The sequence below is a fragment of the Penaeus monodon genome, chromosome 24 (assembly GCF_015228065.2).
Source record: "Penaeus monodon isolate SGIC_2016 chromosome 24, NSTDA_Pmon_1, whole genome shotgun sequence".
Lineage (NCBI taxonomy): Eukaryota > Metazoa > Arthropoda > Malacostraca > Decapoda > Penaeidae > Penaeus > Penaeus monodon.
The window spans coordinates 36,643,967-36,644,330 of NC_051409.1; the positions used below are offsets into that span (position 1 = coordinate 36,643,967).

At 40.7% G+C, this 364-nt stretch overlaps 1 protein-coding gene across 1 annotated transcript in view; it reads right to left on the minus strand.

Annotated features, from left to right (window-relative positions):
* Window positions 1–143: 143 nt before the first annotated feature.
* Window positions 144–364, minus strand: part of LOC119588771 — a gene marked incomplete in the record, with an annotated part of 2,443 nt that continues 2,222 nt past the window's right edge. The window contains 1 exon segment of the mRNA XM_037937412.1: window positions 144–344. Coding sequence (XP_037793340.1) covers window positions 308–344 — 37 coding nt within the window.

Consider the following 364-nt stretch of genomic DNA (forward strand, 5'->3'; position numbering starts at 1 on the left):
TACATTTACCAGGCATGAAAAGACAACGGCTTCTAAAATCAAGTCTAAAAACACACTTATATTTACCAGACTAACGCAAAATCTGGGAAAAAAGTGAAGTCTGAAATCAAGCTCACACTTCACGGAATTACAAGCTCGCACAATACAGTATGGACATAGTGTTAAGGAAAAATAAAGATGAAAGCCGTGAGTGAGTTAGAGGACCGAGTCGAAAACGTTGACAGCGACTCCAAGTGACTTCAATTTTTCCAGGTTTGTGCTGTGGGTCTTCAGTTCGTAGATCCGGGCGACGTTCTTCTCCAGCTTGTCATCGAGGTAGTGGCAAATCTGCAAAAGAAACAATGGTTACTTTTTTGTTAAAGTC